The sequence below is a fragment of the Strongylocentrotus purpuratus genome, unplaced genomic scaffold (genome assembly GCF_000002235.5).
Source record: "Strongylocentrotus purpuratus isolate Spur 01 unplaced genomic scaffold, Spur_5.0 spur5_contig_844, whole genome shotgun sequence".
Lineage (NCBI taxonomy): Eukaryota > Metazoa > Echinodermata > Echinoidea > Camarodonta > Strongylocentrotidae > Strongylocentrotus > Strongylocentrotus purpuratus.
Window position 1 is genome coordinate 284608 of NW_022145551.1, and position 20923 is coordinate 305530.

Here is a 20923-nt window from a genome sequence, read left to right on the forward strand (position 1 = left end):
GGACTCAATCGATATAACTGCAAGCGATCCAGGACGTTTCTTTATTTTGTCTTCTTTCTCATTCAATAGTTTGAATAGGATGGGCATGTTATCGTTGAACCAGCACTAATCACGATCTTTATTTAGTCGGACGCTGTTACATGCATTATCAATTGTATGGAAAGCGTTATTAATTGCTTAAAGCACACAAGATGTCTTAGACTAATTAGAGAAACACGTGGAAAGAAGTCCTGGCAGCTTTTCATATCAGTTCTGACCAACGCACTGGGGATCTCTCTCTCTTGGGGGATCAACTAAATAAATCAGCAGTTTTCTTTATCAAGGTAAGACTAATTAAGACGGTTTTTTTAATCAAAATAATGCCTTTAAGAACGTTTTGTATTTTGTGCTCGTATAAAATATGTTCAGTTTGCTATATAGAAAACTAATTTAAATACTTTACTTTCCTCCTCCATAAAAATATATATATGAATTAAATCGAGAAAGCTTTTTTTTCCATCATTAATCTACTTCCCTTCTTCGTAAAAAATAATTGCAAAATATCATTTTGAATACGATAAAGGTAGCTATAACAAAAAATCCTTATGTTTACTACTTTAATAGACGTATGAGGAATAACAGTAATCATGCATGAATTGAATTCATTTGGTGTATACTAACATGATTAAGACAAGACCAAGACTAATAATGATACCTTCATGTTGCAACGTTAAAATGTTTAAGTGTAATATCGTCTGTTTGGAGCCAGAAGGGCGTTAACTTGTATACCTCATAACAGAGTTAACCCATTGCTTACTGGAACCTGGTGGTCTCTGTGTTAAGTCTATGGGCATTGGATAATTCAGTAGTCAACGGGTTAATGCCTTTCTGGCTTTGAACAGACGTATTGTGTAACTAGGGGTGTACGATACTTGCGCCTGCGACAATCACTCCATAGAAATTCCCTATATATATTCACCTTGGACCCAACACTAAATCAATTCGCAATCCTAACCCCAAACTTAATTTCAAAGTTCAAACAGAATGATTGCCATTCTAACCCACATTAAGTCTCTGCCTTAAGAATAATTCAAACTGTTGCTCTGTCGGGATCTACCTCTGACAAGAGATGTCACCAATGGCTATTTTTGACTTCTAAACTACCCTAAGCACGGTCTAAAGTCTTCCGAAAATCATCTCAAGGGCGCTTTCAGTACCATATTGAATGGCTTTTAACTTCATATTTCAAATGGGGCGTCAACATCAGTAGAAGAAACACAATTTAGATACATAATGGAATATACCTAATCGAACAAAACAAGGATACCTATTCTCATAAACTTTCATTTCTACTATACTTGCTTTTTCAGCGATATCACGATATACATTTTTTTTTCTACCAGAGAGGTTCTTAAAATACATCCTGACACAAAAATTTTCAAGGATGACTTCTCAGTTAACAAATCTATGGATAAATCCGAGTATTCAAGCAACTTTGTTACAGTATTGTGTTAGTACATCTTAATTACTAATTTATGAAAATCTTCGCCAGATATAAAGAAACTGCGGGTGAAAATGAATTTCTCTTCTTCCTAAGATACCAGGATAATGTATGGTGAAGTTCTATCAAAGAGGCAGTTTGCATTTGAAGTAATCGATTTGGCAAGGTATACAGAAACAAAGTGTTTTTTTTTATTTTCAACGAATTCATATTCTTTATGACGTCTGTAGATGGATTCCTTCTTTGTTTATACGTGAATAATTCATTGCTTCGAGCGAACAAACACGTATACTGCTTTCAATAATCAGTTTCCAAATATAAATGCTTTAATTATTCTCTGTAAATGCCACTAATAGCAGGGAAGCAATACCAACAAGTTGAAACGTATGAAATAAATAAAAAAAAGCGGGATAACTTTAATCGATTTCATCTTGTATCATTTGATTTATTCAGTCCTACCGCGGACAAGGGCTCTCGGAGTCTTCGCTCACTCTTTATTGTTTATTAAAGGTTTCGAGAAGTCTACATCCAATGGCTCGTTATAGCGAGTGAAAGGGATAAAAGGGATATATAGCAGAATTAAAGAACTGACGCTCAACGCTTTTTCTGTTTAAATCCCTTCGGGGGAATTAATCTTTTGATTTCTCAAGAGCGCGACCACGCCAAGTCCCTCACATCTCGCTTTGCGATCCGCCTTTTGTATTTTTTTAATAAAAAGAAACGTATAATTAGATGTAAAAAAAGAAAATCGAATATCCGTGTGTGTAAAAGGGAAAGTATTATCTCCGTGGGGGGAGGGGGCGTCAAACACGTTAGTTTTGCGTATTTGTCGAGTACATCTTTGATGGTGCCGCCAATAAATAAATAAACCAATAACAACAGCAAATAACAACAAAATAAAGCATCAACGTTATAATTAATCGTGATCCCCGGCCTAACCCTCTAGTGACTCTTACATTATTTTCTTGGTCTTTTCTAACTTTCACTTGCTTTTCGATTCATATGGATCAATCTTTCGACTTTTTGTAATACTGCCTGTTTCTACATTATGTACCTATTTTCATCTGTGTCCTGTCCTGGTAATTTCTCTTGTTAAACACTTTATAAATAATTATAAATAATTACTTTTACCAACAAATTCTATTCTTGATCTTTATTAAAGGCTTACGCCTGCTTTGTGCTTCAAATGGAGGACACGTCAGTCTTTCGACTTTTTTTGTTATATAATTATGTGTTTCTACTTTCTACATTATATACCTATTTTCAATTGCCCTTGTACCCTGTCCTCATAATTTCTCTTTCAATTAAAAAACCCACACAGCTTCATAATTTATTGGTGATTATAAATAATTACTTTTACCAACAAATTCTATTCTTGATCTTTTTTAACTTACGCCTGCTTTTCTCTTCAAATGGAGGACTCATGGAGAACACAATTTCTCTTGTTAAACAACCAACACAGCTTCATACTTTATTGGTGATTATAAATAATTACTTTTACCAACAAATTCTATTCTTGATCTTTTTTAACTTACGCCTGCTTTTCTCTTCAAATGGAGGACTCATGGAGAACACAATTTCTCTTGTTAAACAACCAACACAGCTTCATACTTTATTGTTAATCATAAATAATTACTTTTACCAATAAATTATATTCTTGATGTTGTTTAATTTACGCCTGTTTTTCTCTTCACAGGGAGGACACATCAATCTTTCGACTTTCTTGTTATACTGTATTTTTACATTATTTACCTATTTTCAATTACCCTCGTATCCTGTCCCCGTAATTTCTCTTGTTAAACACTCAACAACAAAAAAGAAAAAAAAAGCTTCATACTTTATTGGTGATTATAAATAATTACTTTTACCAACAAATTCTATTCTTGATCTTTTTGTTTAACTTACGCCTGTTTTTTTCTTCAAATCTTTCGATTTTTTTGTTATACAGCGTTTCTAGATTATGTACCTATTTTCATTTGCCCTTGTACCCTGTCCTCGTAATTTCTCTTGTTAAACATTTAAAAACACACACAGCTTCATACTTTATTGGTCATTATAAATAATTTCTTGTACTTCAGTTTTAAGAGAGGCTTACCACTGCAAGCCATGTTTTCTAATAAGCTCCTCATGTTCACATGTCACATAGAAATAGTCTTACTTTGAATAATGTTCAAGCTGTAAACTTTATTCAATTGTCAATAACGCAACTAAACTTGCAAAGTTTATAATATTGTTTACAGCTGTAATATCCTCCCTGTTGTATGTTGTTTGATCTCTGTATGTTTGTTCTCTGTATACATTCGAGCATGTGGGAAAAAAACTCTATAACCGCCACTGGTGATCATAATCAGGAGTGTCATGGTCGAGTGGTTTAAGGCGCTTGACTGGAGATGCGAAGGTCGACGGTTCGAATCCCGACACGAAACTAATATCCTTTGGCAAGATATTTACCTGCACTTGCTTCTCTCCACCCAGGTGTTTATGGGTACTCGGTATAGGATGCGGAAGTTCATGTGATTGGATGAGCAAGTGTGCGCTTGCCAAATGAACCTGAATCCGATGACCGGGCTAATAATATATCTGTAAAGCGCTTAGCCACATCGTTGTATCGATGTATTGGGCGCTATATAAAAGCGAAATATTATTATTATCATTATCATAATCATCATTTAATGGGAACCTTGTCGTTTGGTGTTAATATTTTGCAGGCACAAACCATTAACAAGGTCTGCAAAATGAGACTAGAATAGGCTATGTGACACAACTAGAAACCACGGAGTAGTAGGTCAATGGAGAAACAGACAGATCTAGGCTCTGCTCAAAGCTTCAGGAATCGTTTCTGTACTTGCAGACTACGGTGTTATTACCATTATGACAGGATTAAACATTATAATATTATTGTCTTGTGCTGATGGGGAAAGCATAATCGTGATAATAGGAAACGAAATGACAAATTATTTTAGGCTCGTCATTTTTGCGTGTCAGCTTAAACCCTTCTCTTTTTCTTTTCATAGTATCTACAAATTTGAAGTATTGACGAAAGAGGTATTTGATTAAAGTATTTCTCTAACATTTTGTTTATCCTCTGTAATGATACTTCATTGCTTTCATCGTTGCTAAAAAATCTCTTAGGGAAGCATAGGGTCGTGCTCCCTTTTTCTCATGTAGTTTCTTGTTCTCTGTCTTTCTTTATTTTGTCTCTCTCTCTCTCTCTCTCTCTCTCTCTCTCTCTCTCCTATTCCTCCCACTCTGTCTTTTGTAAAGTATTTTCTCTCTCTATCAATCTATCTCCCTATCAACCTCTCTCCCTTCCAATCTTTTCCCCCTCTATACCTAATTATATTCCTTTCCTTCTGTCCATCTATATCTCCCTCTATCCCATTCGGTCTATCTATCTTTCTCTATGTCCCCTCCCTTCTCTCTCTATCAATCTCGTTATCTATCTCTCTTTCTTTTTCTTCTCTTTCTACCTCCCAATCAGACTTTCTCTTCCCCCCCTCTCAGGCATAATATGGATTAAAATAAAACTAAAATTCCTTGACACGACACCAGTCGCACGACACTTTCTACTTCCCTTTCAAAACACGGAAACGAACTTAACGAAGATCATTCAATTTCACAAAAAGCGTTATCCAAGATGTCAGATTGGTTGTCAAAAAGATCAAAATTGTATTCATTCTATTTTGATCAACACAAATATGCATTCGAGAAAGGTAATGGGAAAAAGAAAAACGCTGATTATGAATAAAAAAGCAAGTCATGGTCTGTAAGCCAAATGTCACAATATTTGATTTTGCTATATCAGATGTATACAAAACAATATTGAAAAAGAGTATTTTCAAAGTGTTTTCTAACATGCTTTAAACGCAAAAAGTAAAGCCGTTCCCTGAATGAAAAGAACTTTCTTATCACCATCAAAACGATACAAAATAACAAATTGATGTGTTTGGTTCGTGTTATGCCAGACGGAATGAAAGAAAATACTTCAATTGTTTTTTTTTTGCTATGCTATATGCACGACGTAATTATTGCATTATGTGCACTTAAAACATTTAATCCTTTTTTGTTTTTCATGCTTTTTGTAGAGTTTAGAGCACCAATTTAATGTTTAATCAAGAAATCACATCAATCCTAGTGAGTAATGCTGTCGATTAATGAAAATCGATTTAATTTAATTAATATCTTTCCTTCGATCTTTCTCCTTTCCCCCAACCCCCCTCTCTCTCTCTCTATTTACTTCCCACCATTTTTCTCGCCCCCTATCCCTCTCTCTCCCATTCTCTTTGTCTGCCTGTCCATTTTGTATATACGTTTTTCTCTCTCTCTCTCTCTCTCTGTCTAGCTTCCTCTCCCTCTCTCCCCTTCTTTCTTTCTTTCCCCTAACTCGGTCCCATAGGTTATCAGAATAAGTATCGAGGGGAAACCTCCAGACTAATTACATTTTGAGTATTAGGTTTGAGGCACAACGATTAGAGGAATCTATTATGCCATCACACAACGTGAACGAATATTGACCAAAATGTTCACTTTTAATATTAAACTTGTCCAATTTATATTGTATATATTTTGTTCTTGTTTTGCCTAGTTACAAATTTGCATTATATGAGGCGTTATTCAAGATCACTTGGGCCAATATTTTAGTTACAAATATTTTATTATAAACCCTACTCATCTCTCTCTACCCAGTTTATTAACAAAACAAAAACACTATGTCTGAATACTTTTAAAGCACGCGGGACCCTTTTTCTCTTCTTCTTTACATTCTTTCTTTCAACCTTTTTTCTTTTTTTCTCATTTTCTTTTTCTTTATATCTTCCTTCCTGTCTTTTTTCTTCTTCATTTCTTTCTTCGTTTCTTTCTTTCTTTCTTCGTTTCTTTCTTTCTTTCTTTTTTTCGTTGTCTTCATTAATTCATTTACTTACCTTATTTATTTATTTATTTATTTATTTCGTTTTATTTATTCATTCATTCTCACCCCCCCCCCCCCTTCATTCTTCATAGGTATATCGATAAATTTGCCCTTCACCTCCGTCGAGTTACCAGTACGTTGCCTGGCAACGAACTGTTAATGCGATGTTCGTCGTCAGCGTGCATTTCTCCACTGGGTAGCCTCCGCCGCGATCGATAGCACTGCGGCTTCGCGATGGTAATAGTCCCCAGGCGATAGAACTGATCAATGGAACAGTCAAAGGCATTTATTGACGCTTTTCAATAACACGTGTATGATCAGACAATACTTAGTGAAAGACATAATTGTCATTTGAGGTTTGTACAACTCGCGTGAAGCACCCCGCAAAGTAAACGTCACAATAGAAAAACGAGGTTTGTTTTTGGTCAGTTTAATAAGTGGTATATACTCATGATAACTGGTGCTGGAATGCGGGTTAGAGAATGAGAGAGAAAGAGAGAGAGAGAGAGAGAGAGAAAGGGGGAGAGAGAAGGGGAGACAGAGAGAGAGAGATAGAGAGAGAGAGAGATAGAGAGAGAGAGAGAGATAGAGAGAGAGAGAGAGAGAGAGAGGGGGGGGGGGGAGAGCATGAAGAGAAACAAGGGGTTTTGCTCGAGATTAACATTTCGTCACGTCACATCCCAAACAATTTACATCAAGTCTGCTCATTCCATCACGTCCACATCTTCTGCAGTCTGTAAAACCCCCCTACCATCAACATAGCAACCACATCCATGCTAATGGGGGCAGGATACCACCCCTTCCTTTAACCTTTCACCCCTATGGCCCCCCTCACCCGATACCAGACACCGGCGTCGCACCCCTCTGCTCACCTACCGTGTAGAGTTTTTCTTACCCCTTCGTATCGGATCAATCCTTCTTTTGTTACCCCTCGAGTCAGGAGCTAGTTCCTCATTAAATATTGATAATGATTGGAGAATGAGGTGGGAGAGGAAACAACACCGGTCATATCGACCCCCGCGTGGAGCTTCGAATAATTAATGCAACAAGAAGTCACGTACTTTTATATCAGTAGTCTATACTCTTTGGTTGCTACGGAAGGAATATAGCAATAATCCCTCTATCGTAACCCTACCAAAATGGCGCCTTGTGGCTGTATTGGATATACAATTACTGCTTTTCTCGTAAGATGACAGGATATTGATAAATCACCATGGCAACGAGAATTCCTTCGGAAGGAAGGTAATGATCATTTTATTTGTTTGGAGTATGATTGTGAAGTGGGTTATATTGCGGCTGAGTGAGGCGCCGGTTGAGCGAGAGGGCATGGGGTGAAACCCGTGGGGGTCGCGCCGGTTGATCCATGGAACATTCCGATTGAACACAACTTGGAAAAAGAAAAACAAAAGGGAAAGAAAATGCTGTATTATGATCGATATTATTCAATATGTTACACATTAATAAATCTAGAAATAATCGAAGAAAGAACATGATTGGTATGGTCAGTCAACTATTGAGACCAATTTCATATCATGAAGTGAGTAATATCTGGCAGGATAAACGTTGTGTATCCATTATATTTATTTCCAATAAAATTATGAATAAGAACAAAGTTATACAACGACAAGAATTAATAAAGATAGGCAATGTTTGAACAAATATACCAGCTTGTATTATAATAAAACAAAAGACCAAAAGCAAACAAACAAGCAAAACAATCATAGACAAGCGGAAAAATAAACAAAAAAAGAATAAAAGAACTTTGTTCATAGAAAGCAGGAAAATAAAAGCTATTCCGGCAAATGTTATTTTCGAACAAGTTAGTTGTCGAAAACTAAAATGTTACTATTCCGTTAGGGAAAATGTATTTCCTTTTTATATTGAAACATATTAATATAATATTATATACTTTAGGCCATGTGATTAATTCTGTTTATGATACAAATATGAAAGGCATCGCGTTGAAATTGTGAACGTTTTAGTAAATGATGTATACTCAGTTTAAACAACAAATGATTATACAAAGTTTGTATAATGGTTAGATGCATGGACATTTCTTGAAAGGGGACATATTTTGCCCAAATTAGTCAAAAACTTTTTCCATTATTTAACATATCATATATCTGAATGATTATATGTTTATCTAGAATAAATATTTGTCGAGTTTATCCATCCGATATTAAATTTTCTTTCATTGGACATTTTCTACAATATTCATTTTAATTTTGTTTAAATTACATGTTACTAGGGCGTGAGAACTCCTTCTAACTAATATCTCAGTCACATCGCCAAACCGACTTCTGACCGACTCCAAGCCGACCGATTCTGGGCCATAGACGTAATGTATCATTTCCGTTCAATGTCGTGTCTGTCTGGTGTCGGTCTTGTCGATGTGACTAGGGTTTTAACATGATTTTTTGGGGTCTACCCCCTCCAACGCCGAGATATTCAGGCGCCACTCTGAAATAAAAAAAAAATTAGTGAAAAAGTTGAGTCTCATGACGTGGACTGTAAAATGTTACGGAATATTTGTTCTTGTTTAATCTTTCCTGTGTGTTCTTCTTTACATACAAAAACAGGCTCATTAGGTATCAAATAAGATTTTAAGAGATTTTAATTTTAATGAAAGAACATTGGTGCATGGCAAACTAATTCATTGTATCATAAATGTGTTCAATTAAATACGGTGGAGTTTTGTCTTGAGTGATTCATCAACCGTATTCATTCTTTTAAAACTATTTCTTGTATACTCATCTTGCTATAGTTTGAACTTGGTATGAGTTACGACAGTGATGAAACAACTTCCTCGTTCTTTTAATTTATATATAATTTATTTCTAATCTTTTGACAAGGTAGCCCATTCACCAATAAGTAGTAGTTTTCCATGGGGCCCTGAATAAACATGAACATATTTACATCAAAAAGCATAACGTTTATACAGAACAGTTAAAAAATAATACTCGTTTGCAAAGTAGACATATATCATTAACCTAGTTCAACAGTAATGTCAATAGGAAAATATTGATTAAGTCGCAATTATGTGAATAAGTCATGTTAATATTACAAAAGATGCACGTAGTGTATGTTCGACTGAGCCATTTACAAATTACAACTTTGTTTAAACAATCTCTTAAATGAATTGACAGAGGAAGACTTTCTCATCGAATTATCTAGCTTATTCCATTCAAAAATGGAAGAAACAATGGGGCTACACTTATAACAATCAGTATGAAATCTAGGCACACATAAACACCCACTGTCTATTTGCCTTGTATGATGCTCATGTACATCATTAGGATTGATTAAGCCTACCTGAAGGTAAGAAGGTGCTAAGTTATGAACGCATTTATATATCATCATAACGCGACTTAACTCAAACCGCTTGTCTAGTGTCATCCATTTAAGACTTGTGAACAAATCAGCCGACGGTGTGTCATATATGTCTTTGTCAATATTATAAGAGATTTTCATTTTACACAAAATGTTATTATACACAAGTTTGGTATAAGTTTCTTGTTTAATACTAGGAGATCTTTTCGTAGAACTCGAGTATCATACAATGAAATATTATGAAATGATATTCAGGTTGCGGAGAAATTAAAGCTTTCATACTCAACATCATTTTGAAGAGCCCCGGGACTAAGAACACACAGTAAATTGTTACTATGTGCATATCACTTCGTGTACAGTTATGCGTTAATATGTAGGCATTTTAGTCATATTGTACAATTCTTTAATAGCGAAGGAGCCGGAAAACTTTCAAATGTATTTCCCCGGCTTCGGTGAGGCCTTCCGAAAATTTTAAACTAATGGTTAAAAGAAAAATGAAATTTTATGATACCAGGTTGAATGATACATGCTTTAATATCAACAACAACAAAAAAAAAACTTAGCGTATAGTTTCCACTTCTTTAGAATTTGAATTTGACTTTTTAATTTTTTTTTTACTACATGTATCTATTGTTAACATGGTTATAATTAAGATTATAAAAGGTATTGCGAGCAATGTTATTTATTACCACCTCTCTATCATGTTTCTGAAGGGGCATGTATTAGTACACATTAGTTGTGTTATTATTTTTTATTGTAATTGTGACATTTGTACTCAATTGTCTTCGTTACACTTGAATTTGAATTTTGTTATCCTGTGTTTTAAAACATGAGAGTGATCCTATTTTCTTTGGATTATAATCAGAAATATATAAACTCTGAATTCGACACAAAAATGCTGATCACTTTTCTTTAAACTTCCAAGGTGTTTTTGTGTCTGTTTGTTTGCTTTACATTGCATAAATAACTAAATAAATAAATTGCTTCTACTTCCAAACCCACGTGAAACGCTGAATATTACGAATACCTTGAGTCCTCTTAAAGTGTTGGGATTACCGAATTCTCCAAATATCTGATGGCAAAATTTCAATCAAAGTGTATCATAATGTGAAAGAGGATGTCATTTAAGGCACACAAAGATCCCCCCCCCCAAAAAATAAATAAATAAATAAATAAAAATAAAATAAAAATAAATAAATAAATAAATGGGTTTGAAGGCAATTGTCAATAACAGATAGATAAATTGGGTTTTTTGTTGTACGTAGAAATCTAAATATTGTATTATTTCATCATTATTCGACTTCGAGCACATTTAAAATCCTAGAAATCCTTAGAAATGCATTTTAAATGAAATCCTCTTTCATATTATGATACAATTTAAGTGAAATTTGGCCATCAAATTGTTGGGGCTCCTAACACTTTAGAGGGGCTTTAACAAATGTGTACAGCAACTATGTGGAGAGCTAGCAGAATCGTTTCAACCTTATCTCCCCTTTGTGTCTTTCAGTTATCAGGAAGACCTCACCCGACAATGGAAGGAGATAGCAGAACATCCGGTTCAGTCCCGGCCACCGAATCCCTCTCTCCCGGACCCCAACGACATGCAGACGGGAGCCTTCCTCCAATTGTTCACCAACAGCGTCAATACAGCACTGCATAAGCAACACTGCACTTGCAAAGGGAAGAGCTACGATTCCAAGGAACTCTTCGCCAAAAGCAACCCGGGATTGTTTGGTCCGAACGGTCAGTGTAAGGTGAATCATGCGAAGAAGCCTGCTCTGTCACGGCCGGATGTTGAGGTGAAGCTACCACCTGTTGCAAGTTCGAAGGCATCAGAAGATATCATCAAGGAAGCAACGCGGGGCTTAAAGCAACAGCTGAAGAATCATGTAGGTGACACCGGAAGTGCGCAGGTGTCGCCTAGGTTCTGTAAACCCTTGGGGGATTCAGGTGTTGTCGAGCCAAAGGAGGAACTGCGGTTACCGCACATCATGGAGATTCGCGATCGGAACGGCAACAACTGGAAAATCATCCAGGACGCTTCGAACAAATCCCGACAAAAGTTAAAGGAAAGACGGACGGGATCTGAATGGAAGCCTGTTCCCGCAATATATACGCAAAAGTTGCAATTGCTCAACGGAATAATGAATTCGCCTCGAGGAAAGGATCTGGAGCTTCCAAATACTATGCAAGGACAAGGTCTTGATTCAAATGCTATTGATACTGTAACAAGACTAAATACACCTCTAATCCAGGTACGGGTTCCAGTTGTTGATGATTACTCAGATGATGCCTTCGACGGTCAAGGTATCCACTTGCCCGATCTTCAACCGCGCTGTCAACCGGCATTGACCCACACCTGTACATCGGAGGGCACAACTCCAAAGGATGCTCCGGATGAAATGACTCGGAAGATTCTTCTGGGAAGATGGGCTGCTGAGGTTCGTACTGGCAAGATGACTTACAGTGAATACCTTCGCAAAGTATCACTGATGTCCATGCTGCAGCGATCGGACACATTGAACAATAAAAAAGATATGCTTCAGAGTCACAGTCAAGAGTGGTCTTCGGACGCTAGAGAGAAGCGTGCAAGGACCCACAGTCTGGAAGAAATGTTTGCAGAGGAGCATTCGCCGAAGCGACTAGAGATCGATGGAGACCGGAGTCAGTTAAACTTAAGGGATAATGGTCATAGCAGGGATCAAGAAACCGAACGTCCAGATATGACCGGTGTCATAACACCAGGGAATAGCGTTGGAGTCTGCAGTCAACCGCTTCCTCCAGAGTTGGAAAGACTTTATACCAGGTCTTCAAGTAGGGTGCCTACCCTTGATATTGGACAATCGTTGAATGGGTACCTCCCAGCAGATTTCCTAGATAAGGAGCGTCATAAACTACGCATGCAATATCCGATGTATAATTTCAAGCGTGAGCATGAACGACTGCACGCCTCCAGCCAATTCACGTCCAAATCACTGCCAGCTGATCTGTCATTCCAGGACGAACTAGAAAGACCGATGACCCACGAACCTAAAGAGATCACCCTGCAGTCGAATATTTTGAATACCGGTCAACAGAAACGCAAATCAAAACCCCGTCGGTTAAACAGTCGCCTAGGCTACAATGCCATTTGTATAACAGGTGGTAGAATCCCGACCAAAGCAGATTCTGCCAAAGAGATTGAAGCGTTTGCGGAACTGCAAAGGCAGTTCTTTGAGCAACAAGCGCTAAATGACGTTACACCGGAAAATGGACTACCGCGTTTGTACAATGTCCCTCACCAACCGCCAACGACACCTGTTGATGCAACACTTGCTAGTGTATCCTTACCGGAGTTCCTCGCGCAGATGGCTGAAGGCGCAATCGTTAACCGGATAAGCGAAGAGGCACTCGATAGAGATGTAAAGGTGGGGGATAGGCCGAAAAAGGGCGTCCATGGAGAGCCGGTGAACGTAGTGACAATCGAAGCCGAAACGAGCTGCTTGAAACCTACAAGTTTCAAAGACAGCTTCACCAAGGAGTCAAAGGCCTTTGGTCATACTGGTAGCAACGCCGATATCAATAATACAAAGGCAACATATCTTGAAAGTGATAACAACGTGAATGACGCTGCTGATACGTTTTCTCTGAAGAGCGAACCACTTGAAGGTAAAAGCGAAGACTCTGTAGACAAGGAGGGCTGCAAAAATGATGAGGGGGTCGGGATACCATACTCCAAGTCGACCAACACCAACAACAACATCAGGAACGATTTGAGAGCGTCGGTCAAACAGTTGGAGATCGCGGACGTCAACGGTCTCGAAAGTCAGATGACGACCATTTCGAGCCGTTCCCTGGAAAGGATGATGTCTCGTCTGCCAGCGAGACTGCTCAAGAGTCGAGACAGACATGTCAACGCCAGGCGATCGAGGGCATTTGATGTAGCTTCAGGGGTCATGAAGACGAAGGGGGCGCCCTTGAGCACCAAGCATGTGGTGTTTGTAAGTCCTGCCTTCAACTAAAGCAAAACGTAACCCCTGCACCCTTGTCTTGGATAAAGGAGTAGAAACTATTAAGTTTTAAAATATGACGAAGCTAAGATTAATTTAAGGCATAACAATGGTTATGATAGGTAACGGCATATTAACAAGTTGATTTTTGTCAAAGAATACACGAAATCGGTGAAGGTCGAAAAGATTTGTATTATCAAAAAGGTTTGACATGAGCGAACTAATCACTAAAGCACGTGTTTTGGTTAAGATGTAGGTATGCTTTGGTAAACTTTCAGCAGCAGTTCAAATATATGAAGAAAAAAAAGTGTACTCATTCTACAAACTTTAAAAGCAGTCAGAAAACCAATATTACAAACATCTCCAGGAGTTCGCATTTAATCTTATCATGTTCTATTTATCACCTCCGGTTAATTAAGTTTCCTTCTGCATACAGAACAATAAATGTCGCATATTATAGGGGCTTTCCTCAGTTGACGTGGTTGTGTACGCAATGCTTTATAATGAAATAGGTTTTCCCTAGGGTCGTCAAATAATAAAATGCCACAATTCGATAAGAACATCTCGCTCCGAAAGTACTTAATTGGAAACAAATAGTTCTTTGCACCCTTGATACTATGATATCATATTACAACTGTACCTGAATAAGGGGCCTAATGCGCGAGGAATATTATCATGATTATTATCTGCGTTTACGATTTGAATTAAATAATAAATGAATCGGGAGAAACATTAAAAGTAGTTGAATTACGCAAAATATAATTGAACCTATAAAGCAACTAATTCCTAAAGCCTGTTTCATATGAAGTATGATATTATTACATGAACAAGGGGAAGGACAGAGAGTCAAAATTGGCTTTAAAGAGAAGGTTGAGTTCTGGGAAGAGGTGAACAATAATTTGTGGGCGTTAGCATTGTATTATACAAGTGTGGATGAACATCATATTAAACAAAATGTTCCCTGAAAAGCATGGCTCTTCAAATGTCTGGAAGAATAACGTTCATGATCATCCAATTAAACTCTACATAATCTCTGAATATTATTTTTTTATTAATTTTGAGTCAACTATGTAAAGCACATCGCTAAGGCCTACGACCATACACAAACTACGCACCTTTTTAGAAATTTTACAATTGTTCATATTGATTTGGCTTTCGAAGGAGACTGTTTCCTGATTTACATTTATGACACAAAATTATACTTTTAGTTTGTATGCAACCTTGGGTAAACACGACATTATTATAATTATCAATATTGTCATTTCAAATAGGAATATGTAACTTTGCGATAGATTGGAGGCCTTACGATCAATACGTATCAATCGCAACTTCTGTTTATATAAATGAGACAGGGACCAAAAGGAACAAACTTTAGGTTCGCAGATTTTTTTAGCATTTGCCAAAGTATCTGATGATATTTGGGCGTTCCTCAAAAGGTACAATTAAATGTTACAAGAAATTATATTTAAAAAATCAAATGTTCTAAATTGAAAGATTGTCTGTTTGCAGTTTTTTTTTGCTTTGGTTTACAAGCTTCGGTTAATACTTATAACGCACTATTTTAATGCACTTGGTGACGTTAATGGTCGGTCCGCAGACGTAGATAAAATAAAAAATAAAATTACACGCACACGCACACCCACACACGGATGCATTGGAAGTTTTGCACATGTTTTAAAAGCGACTGCTGGAATTCGAAAGTCGTGAACTCCTGTCATTCAATAAGATAATTGTGTTAACGCCCCTCTGTATCTCAACTGACGCAACAACATTATAATGGACACCCTGGTTAAAAGATTGCTTCGGTACGTTTGGAGGATATTTTTTTCTTTAGATTGGTTCGGGATCTTGAAATAATTATATTGATAAACGCCAGTTTACAGATATCTTTAAAGATTTATGCATATAATTAAAGAACGGTCATTTGATGTTGGTGATCCGAGAGCTTGTCCGACTTTAGTCCAGAATCTGAACAGCGTTATTATATTTCGCGATCATTCTCTCCTTTCCCTACATGCTGCAAGCCGAAGATGGCGGGATCCATATATCCGTCCGTATTGACGGTACGCCCAGCTAGGTTTCTCGCTGGGCGTAGAATTTACCTAAAAAATTGACTCCTGATGAAGTTGGGGAATTACAAATTTAATTAGTTTTGTTGAGTGCAATTATTGTTTTACTGTGTTTTAGGCATGGACATGACGTAATGGACATTAAACAAGTCTTATTTGCATTCATGAATGCTTTGCCCTGCCAATAAAATGTGAAAATGTAAACAGTGATCGTTGTCTGTGTGCATTTAATGACTGCATTTGGAAATTGATTCAAGTTCAGTAAATCTTTATGGTAAAGTGATAGAGGAAACAAACAGGAGAACAAGAGATGGAGGGAGAGAGAGAGAGAGAGAGAGAGAGAGAGAGAGAAATAGAGAGAGAGAGAGATAGAGAGAGAAATAGAGAGAGAGAGAGAGAAAGAGAAAGAGAACTGATGAAGGGGTGTGGGGGAGAGACGCGAATAGAGAGAGAGGGGGGGGGGTTGGAGAGAGGGAGGAAGAAAAGAAGATGAAGAAGAAAATACGTACATGGTAAGAGTAAGGATGATATTAAAGAGAGCTTGCGATTGATTCTGTTCAATCGCAACTCTGTATAAGACGGGCCCTGATTGAATTCTAAGATCAAAAAGGAAAAAGGCAGTGCCAGTGGGGGAAGATTGTGGATTCGATTGGATGAGAGTCCCGGGGGCGCAATTTTTTTTACACGCTAGCCTGGCCATTTCTATGATATACACCATTGAAACGACTAATATTAGTCTAGCAGCCTACATGCGAGGAGCATGATGATAAACATGTACATCGTGCATGACAATCATCAGATAAAGACATAGCTGGCCCTTTTAAATGAGACGGCCATCTCAGCCATTGGGCGATGGAATTCAAAAACTTAATCTATTTTAATTTAATTTAGGAACTTTACATTAATCTTGATCTAAGCTTGAGACACGAACGACCGAACGTTCAGCTAGAGAGCAATCAAGTTAAACTGCGGTAGGCCTAGTGCATGCCTATATGTAGGCTTTACCTCCAGCGCACTTTTACTAGTATTACGGCGAAACTGGCCAGACTAGCGTGTAAAAAAAATATTCGCGTCCCGGGGGGTGGGAGGAGAAAAGTGATATAAACGGTGCCTGTCTGTATGTGTTCTTCGCCTGGTCGCAAAAACTAAATAGTTTTTTAACGTAGATGGCAGCAAATCCTGGAAAGAAAGGAAGGAAGGAGTTTGTGTCATTGCCATCGGCCCGTAAAGTATTATCCTACAACTTAAATCGGGTTTAGCAAAAGGAGTTAGTCTGAGATCTCAGATTTTCCTTTGTAAACGTAATCTTAGACTGAGGGTTGCATTTCAGTGATCCCTATGAGTATTTTGCATCTCTTGTTCCTGCCTGGGGGAGGGGGGGGGGGAATAATTTTTGTTTTAATTAATCGAATTGTTATCCTTGATTATAAAGATGGAGAGTTACACTATAAGGTGCCCTTTTATATTTTGTAATGTTTTGTTGACGAATAATCAGCAATAATGGTACGAGAGAAACTGCATTATGTCTAATATTTTGTCTACCTTGAGATTTAATAACGAATAAACTTACAAGATCACGTTGAAGAAATAACGTGAAATTCGCGTATCACTGCATGCAATGAGTGAGAAGTGAAATATTAAACAAAAACAAGTGAAATGTTTCTTTTCTTGCTGTAGTAAACCTAAGCGCTTATGGCACAGTCACACGGCCACTTACGGTAGCTGCGGATGCTTACGGATAAAAGTCCGTAAGCATCCGCAAGGATCCGTATCATCCGTAAGCATCCGTATCCATCCGTAATTCAATCCGCAGGATCCGCAGACATACCCAGATCCGCAGCGGAATTTTGAAAATCTCAAAATTTTGCTGCGGATGAAATATACGTAAGCATCCGCAGGTCCGTAACATGGCCGTGTGACTGTAGCATTAGGGACATTCATGTACTACTGAGATTACATCAATCTCTACACGCGCGTAATTGATGTGAAGCATATGGTTTTTCTATTTAAAAAAGAAGAAGCAGGTATTAAAGCTATCAAACAAAGTCAACCAGTGAAATATAGTCAATTACTCTCTGCCAAAATTAGGAAGCGGGACGCAAAAAAAGGTTTATAGGCGTTTGGTCTACAACCAGTTCGTCTACTACCCAAACTGGGGGGTGTTTCACAAAGATCCTAAGTAGAACTTAACACTAAGTTGGACTTAACAATTATGGACAGCCATTGGAGCCTTAAAATGAAATATATTCAAAAGCAAAAATTCAAGTATTTTAGACTTTTTTTTATAAATTCCACACCAAGAACATGAAATCTCCTTGATGATAGAAAATATGAATGATTTGAATCAACATTTTATGCCTATAAAAATACATTTTACTATTTTTTTTCAAAGATGCTAACTGCTTTCCATAATTTTTAAGTCCAACTTAGAGATAAGTTCAACTTAGAATCTTTGTGAAACACCCCCCTGGAGTATTACTCATCATTTAGTCCATTTCCAGTCGGAATTATTCCCAGTTCGTCTAAAGTCCATTTTGTCTGCTACCCATATGGTCTAATAGTCATTTAATCATGAATAAAAAATAATCATCAAATGATTAATAGACTTGATGGATGGTGGACGAAACGGGTATTAGATCAATTGGGAATTAGACTAACTGGTTACTAGACTAAATAAACAATAGACCAAATGGTTAGTATGGGGTATCAGACCATATGCAGACTAGACCTAATAACTATTAGCCTAAATGGTCATTAGACAAAACGATAAGTAGAGAAAATGATTATTGTAGTAGAAGTGTTTTTTTTTTACCTGACTGCTGTGAAAGCATAAATGCTTGTTTAGTAAGCAACCACTGAGGACCGACGGCTTTAGGTCCTCTCCGAGGGATCTGGTAATGAAGATTAATGTCTTAATACCAAAGGGCACTTGTCTAGCGCATGGACTTGGTTTCGAACCTGGGTCGCCGGATTACGAGACCACTGCTCTACCAACTGAGCTATCGCGCCTCATTAATATAGCCTACGCCGGTAATAGTAGACGGACTGGGTGTCGACCAAATGGCAATTCACCCGCAAAAGACAAATGACATAAAGCTCAAATTCCTCCTATCATATCCCTGCCCTGCGTGCCCTTTCAAAAGTCTATCATGTTGTATTTATGATTTTAAGTGATATATTTTGGACGACTTTAAACTGTCAAATAATTTCATGAAAAGTTCTTGTGGTTTTTTAAATATGCATGGAATATAAAGCTATAAGCTTATTTCACCTGCAATTTTCTTCTTTTTCTTGGTTATTACGAGAATTACCGCATGTATTCCGGGCTGTATTATTCTGTATTGATGATTAAAGGGTAATCTTTTAAGTGCAGCATGCAGATTTCTATCAACGTTTTCTACATTAAGTGTAAGATCATAGAGAGCCCCGGGTAAAATTATGATTTATTAATAATTTCCTGCCGTCTGCATATTTCATGTAATGAATAAATAAAAAGGGGAAAACTCCCTCCCTCGAATATCATAAGGATTGCCATTTCTTTATTTTTGATGTCGGTGAACAGAAAACTTCGTATTTCCTGCTTTTAAATACAAGTTAGAAGTCAAGAGTTCATGGAAAGTGTAGATTTTTTTTCTTCTCCAGGACTGACACAGCGGTTTGTATGTTCACGCTTACTCTTACATGTTGAGCATGAGCAACCGCTGAAACATTGCTGTGTCACTATAGATAATATGGTGACTTTTTTAAAGACCGTCTGTACTAGTTTGGCCAAGAGGGATTAGACCACCCAGGGTGCTAACTGACAGGTGGCTGTCTCATCAACTCAGCTCTCAATTAACATAAGAAGAAGAGGAATCATGGGGGACCAATGGTCACCGATTAGGCTTGTTTTTCTATATAGAGGGAGCAAGCAGCTACAAGTAGTACATATGGGATTCAAAGGGGGGGGGGGGGGCTTGTCACAGAATTTTAGGATTTGTGCCCCCTCCCCCATCGTCCTCTCCCCCTCTGTTATGGAATCCTGGATCCTCCACTTACAGGGACAATCCCGTTTACAAGATGGATGACATGCTAAAGAACACGGCCGGGGGGGGGGGGGGGGGGGGGGGTGGTAAGGTATAGGAGGGGGTCGTTCAGTGTTTTTTCAGACAGGCTTATAAATTCCCTCTCTCCCTATCTACATCTGTAATTTCCTTTCTTTTTTGCCCCTTCCCGTTACTTCGCCACTTTAAAGTTGATTTTAAATGACGAATTTCTGACTCATCCAACTAAATTTTTGAAAATAATCAAAGACTCTTTTTCATTGTAAATTGACGCCATGTTCACTTCACTCTGTCATTAAGTTGATTTGAATAAAGTTAAATGATTTGAGAATCGGATGAGTAACATCTTGAGGGAATTAAAAAAAAAAAATCTTTTACCGCAAAAAAAAACTATTGATCATAGTTGTACCTCTGTCCGGAACATGACTTATCTAGAAACATGTTCTTATAAAAACAATGTGATGTTCTACTGCACACTGTATATAATAGTCTGAATATGTTAAAAAGCTGTATATTTTGTTGGAGAGTAGTACATCGATTTGCTGAAGTTTCTTATTTTCTTTCCTTGGATTTTATAAAACTTTATTAACTATTCTCGTTTGACATTTTGTTCAATCAATCTAAGCTTGATAATTGAAAATATATAGCCATTCCTTTATAAACAATAATAAATTACTTATATGACCAAGCTATGTGTTTCATGATATTATTCTCTATATACAATTGGTGGAATTATGTATACTGGAAGAGTTTACGCCTATTTCTTTTAAAATTTCTGTATCAAGGTTAGACCAAGCTAGGAGCTTCTTGGTTAATCAATGTTATGAAATACCCTCCGGAACAAGCTAATTTCTAGTTCATTTTGGGGGGTGGGGGGGGGGGGGGTAGGGGGCTTATCCTGCCAATGTCCCTAGCTATCCCCATTATACACCCCGCATTCTAAATATATACATGTCTTACGCTTGACAATTCAGGTAAAATAAAACAAAATCTAAAAGAGAACGCAATACATTGTCGAAAACGCGTTGAGTTCCACCAGGGAGATGTGAGTTCTCCTTGGTTCCACGAACTTTCACCAGTGAGACCAACCCGTGCTGAAGCAC

The 20923-nt window shown here is 37.4% G+C and overlaps 1 protein-coding gene across 2 annotated transcripts; it reads left to right on the forward strand.

The window, feature by feature from the left end:
* LOC100893637 lies at positions 1–15981 on the forward strand. 2 transcript variants are annotated; one of them, XM_030990656.1, is made up of 2 exons: positions 1–323; positions 11227–15981. In XM_030990656.1, the coding sequence occupies exon 2, from the start codon at positions 11321–11323 to the stop codon at positions 13718–13720; it is 2400 nt and encodes a 799-aa protein (XP_030846516.1). In that variant the 5' UTR covers positions 1–323; positions 11227–11320; the 3' UTR covers positions 13721–15981. The 2 variants fall into 2 exon arrangements, with proteins under 2 accessions (XP_030846516.1, XP_003729616.1); XM_003729568.3 differs by lacking the exon at positions 1–323 and adding an exon at positions 7546–7631.
* Positions 15982–20923: the final 4942 nt, after the last annotated feature.